We start from the raw sequence: 3,833 nt of genomic DNA, 5'->3' as shown, positions 1-3,833 counted from the left end.
GTTCATTATCAAGATTATAAAGTTTCGAATATGTATTGGAGTTATTTCATCGGATTTTTGTTAAGTAGTTTGAGATATTTATTTCATCAGTTATATCGTTGTAGTTTTTACGTTCTGTACTGAGAGAGATTGCTTAATTACATCATATGATCATATATGATTTAAGTTTCTTTTAGATATTTTGTACGTTGAGGTGAGATATATTTGAAATTAACCAGGTTTTCATCTTTACGACTTTTTTTGTGAGATATATTCGATATTAAGAATGTTTTTGTTTATTTATATAGATCATTTGGTGTATTATGTCGAATTCTAGTGTTATTGATGGTGATTTGTATTCTTCTATGAGTGAGAGTGAAGAAGAACATGTTGAGAACTCATTTTTTGAAGGTATCAGTTATTGAATTATTTTATTGTTTTTAATTTTGTTGATTATCATTTATTTACATATGAATATGTTAATATGAATAAATTGTTGTCTTATTCATATATGAATAAACGTGTGATAATTGTAGTTTTGAATTTATTATTTTTTTCGTTTTATTCGTATATGAATAAGTTATGTTTTATTTACATATGAATATGTTAAAATGAATAAATTGTTGTCTTATTCATATATGAGTAAACGTGTGTTAATTGTAATTTCGAATTTATTATTTTTTTCGTTTTATTCATATATGAATAAGTTATGTTTTATTTTATATATTTTGAATCCTCATGAATTTTATGTATTCATATATGAATGTTTTATTCATATATGAATGTTTTTTGTTTTATTTATATGAGTTTTATGTATTCATATATATATTATTGTTTTATTCATGCATTATTATTTTAGGTGGTGAATCTTCAAGTTCAATACATGATGCACAATATTTTGATGATATAATTGGAGAACATGTCTATAAGTCAGATGTACATGTTCAACTTATTCCTATTAAGGGTTTAATCTTAAAATCATTAAAGTTGACTATCAAAATGTATTCTGAGTATGCTGAAATTGGTGGTTTTGATGTTAGACTGAGCACACAGTCAAGGTTTGATAACAAGATTATAAAGAATAAACATGTTATATGTAATCGTGGTGGTAAACAGAAAAAGAAATCTCGTGACACATTAGGTACAAGTGGTGTTAGGAGGAAACGAAATTCAAATTCAAGAGCTATTGGTTGTCAAGCAAAGATTATATTTGAATCTGTGTATGGAACTCCAGATTATAAAGTTTTTCAGTTTGATGAACTTCACAACCATCCACTTGAGAAGAGAAGCAATTTAAAAAAGGCGAGACAAATGTCATATTCAGAAAAAGAGTTTATTGTGCGTGTTTCCACATCAAAAATAGGTCCAACTATGGCTCATAAGTTGAGGGCAAGTCTGAGAGGTGGGTATCAGTTTGTAAAGACCAAAGTAGTTGACTATAAAAATTTAAGGAGATATATCAACAGGGTTATTGGTTATAAAGATGCTCAAATGATAGTAAACACAATGAATGGCCGTCGAGCTCACTATCCAAATTACTCATTTGAGTTTAATTGTCAAGATGATGTTTTGTTTGGACTGTATGTTTTGGGCTGATGAAATGGAGAAGGCATATTATCCTGAATTTGGTGATGTTATCTCGTTTGATGCAACTTTCCGAACAAACAAGTAAGTTATTTTATCTACTTTTGTTGATAGCTTATTCATATATGAATATTTTTATATTCACTTATTAATACATCAAAAATTGACTTTAATGAACATTTTTTTTGTGTGTTAGGTATCGAATGGTTTTTGTTCCGTTTACTGCTATTGACCATCATAAAAAATCGGTTATTGTTGGATCTGGGTTGCTAATCAATGAAAGCATTGAGTCTTACTCTTGGTTTCTTAAAGCATTTTTTAAAACTCATGGGAAAGAACCAACACTTGTTTTAACTGATCAAGATGCTGCAATAAAACAAGTTGTTGAGAATGTGTTTCGTAATTCAAAGCACTAATTATGTATGTGGCATATAATGAAAAAGTTGAAAAAAAGGTATTATTTTAATATATTTCAAATATATTACTTATTAGTATATTCATTTATGAATATTGATTGTTATTTTACTTATTATTATTTATTCATTTATGAATATTTTTGTTTTAATACAGATATCAGATGATTTGTTTACAAACATAGACTTTAGAAAAAGGTTTTCGAAGCTTGTTTGGGACATTAATATGAAACCTGATGTTTTTGAGGTGAAGTGGGGTTTGCTTATGAAGGAATCCAATCTTGAAGACACAAGATGGTTTAAAGACATGTTTACAATACGTGATTCATGGATACCTAGATATTTTAGTGATATTCCAATGTGTGGTTTGATGAAGACTACATCGAGGTCAGAGAGTATGAATTCATTCTTTAATACATATTCAGAAAGTGGGAACTTACTTTTGAATTTCATGATGAATTACGACACTGTCATTCAAAAGCAAAGGAATACTCAACGAGAGCTTGATAAGGCATCAAAGAAAGCATCATATAAAATGTAAACACCTTGAGAAATAGAACTGTAAGCATCAAAGGTTTATACAAGTACATTATTTTTTGAGGTGCAAAAAGAAATATATAAAGCATGTTTTTTCTGTACGTACTCATATGTTGGTATTGAAGATGGTTGGGAAGTTTACATTGTGTAGCACAACAACAATAAAAGTGATTTTAAAAATGAATTTAAGGTAATTTTACTTGTTTTTTTTATGAAAAATGTAATAATATTCATATATGAATATGAATATTCATATATGAATATGAATATTCATATATGAATATTATATGAATATATATATATATATATATATATATATATATATATATGAGTGTTGATATGAGTATTCTTATATGAATGTAAATGTGTAAATTTTGTTTTTGTATCAGGTTGAAATGAAAGCTAAAGAGAAAGAAATAAATTGCAGTTGTGAACATTTTAAGTGTATGAGTGTTTTATGCAGACATGCTTTTACAATAATGATGAGATGTGGTGTTAAAGAAATTCCTAAAAGGTACATTTTAAAGAGATGGAGAAAGGATGTGATATCAAGAAATTATCGTTTTAGTTCTGTTCAATCTGATTCAAGTGATTGTGAGAATGTAAAGCTAGTCAATGATTCTTATTATAGTTTGGAATCATGTTTGGATATTGTAAGAGATGACAAAAAGAGATTGACTTTGTTTGCTGAGAAACAACAAATGTTGTTGAAGGAATTTGAGATTGATTATATTTCTCCTGGATTGAAAAGCAAGACAGATGGTGAAGTAGTATGCAAGCTTTTGGGTGTTACTATTCCTATTCTAGAAGAGATTAATATTCATGTTCCTGAAGTTCAAAGCAATAAAGGTTCTGGAATCAAGAAAAGAATTCCAAGTACAGGTGAAGTAGCATATGAAAATTCTAAAAAAGAACACAGGATGTGTTCAGGATGTGGAAAGCGAGTTCCACACAATTTACGTACTTGTCCAGAAAGAGTTGGAGCTGCTAAATCAACAAAAGACAGTTAGAGATTTTTTTATTCATTTATGAATATATGCAGATAAAAACAATAAACAATAATATTCATGTATGAATAATACACATTTATATTGATATGGTAAATTGATATTTGTTTTTAAAATTACTATAAAATAAGTTATATTGATATTGTAAATTATTTATAAATGAATACAAATATTTGAAATTTGTTATACTAATAAATAAGTAATATTCATATTTGAACTTTTTTATGTTAATATGTTTGCCATGGTAAAAAAGATGATTAATAATTCTCCTTTTATTCACTCTTAATCAACTGATTACACCAAGAAACTATTT

At 27.2% G+C, this 3,833-nt stretch overlaps 1 protein-coding gene across 1 annotated transcript; it reads left to right on the top strand.

The window, feature by feature from the left end:
- Window positions 1–1,579: 1,579 nt before the first annotated feature.
- LOC145067359 (protein FAR-RED ELONGATED HYPOCOTYL 3-like) lies at window positions 1,580–3,523 on the top strand. Its single transcript, XM_079014519.1, has 5 exons — window positions 1,580–1,647; window positions 1,760–1,962; window positions 2,007–2,017; window positions 2,134–2,487; window positions 2,903–3,523. Exons 1-5 carry the CDS (start codon window positions 1,580–1,582, stop codon window positions 3,521–3,523), a joined length of 1,257 nt encoding a protein of 418 aa, XP_078870645.1.
- Window positions 3,524–3,833: the final 310 nt, after the last annotated feature.

This window comes from Lactuca serriola, chromosome 8 (genome assembly GCF_051521515.1).
Source record: "Lactuca serriola cultivar US96UC23 chromosome 8, Lser_US96UC23_V15, whole genome shotgun sequence".
In the NCBI taxonomy this organism is placed as follows: Eukaryota; Viridiplantae; Streptophyta; class Magnoliopsida; order Asterales; family Asteraceae; genus Lactuca; species Lactuca serriola.
This window is presented reverse-complemented; position numbering and strand designations above follow the sequence as displayed.

Excerpts from the sequence above, each read along its gene's own strand:
- LOC145067359 (XM_079014519.1), top strand. The coding sequence starts at position 1,580 with ATGGAGAAGGCATATTATCCTGAATTTGGTGATGTTATCTCGTTTGAT. Across the intron at positions 1,648-1,759 it reads GCAACTTTCCGAACAAACAA|GTATCGAATGGTTTTTGTTC; the intron begins GTAAGTTATTTT and ends TTTGTGTGTTAG. Across the intron at positions 2,488-2,902 it reads CTCAACGAGAGCTTGATAAG|GTTGAAATGAAAGCTAAAGA; the intron begins GCATCAAAGAAA and ends TTTTTGTATCAG.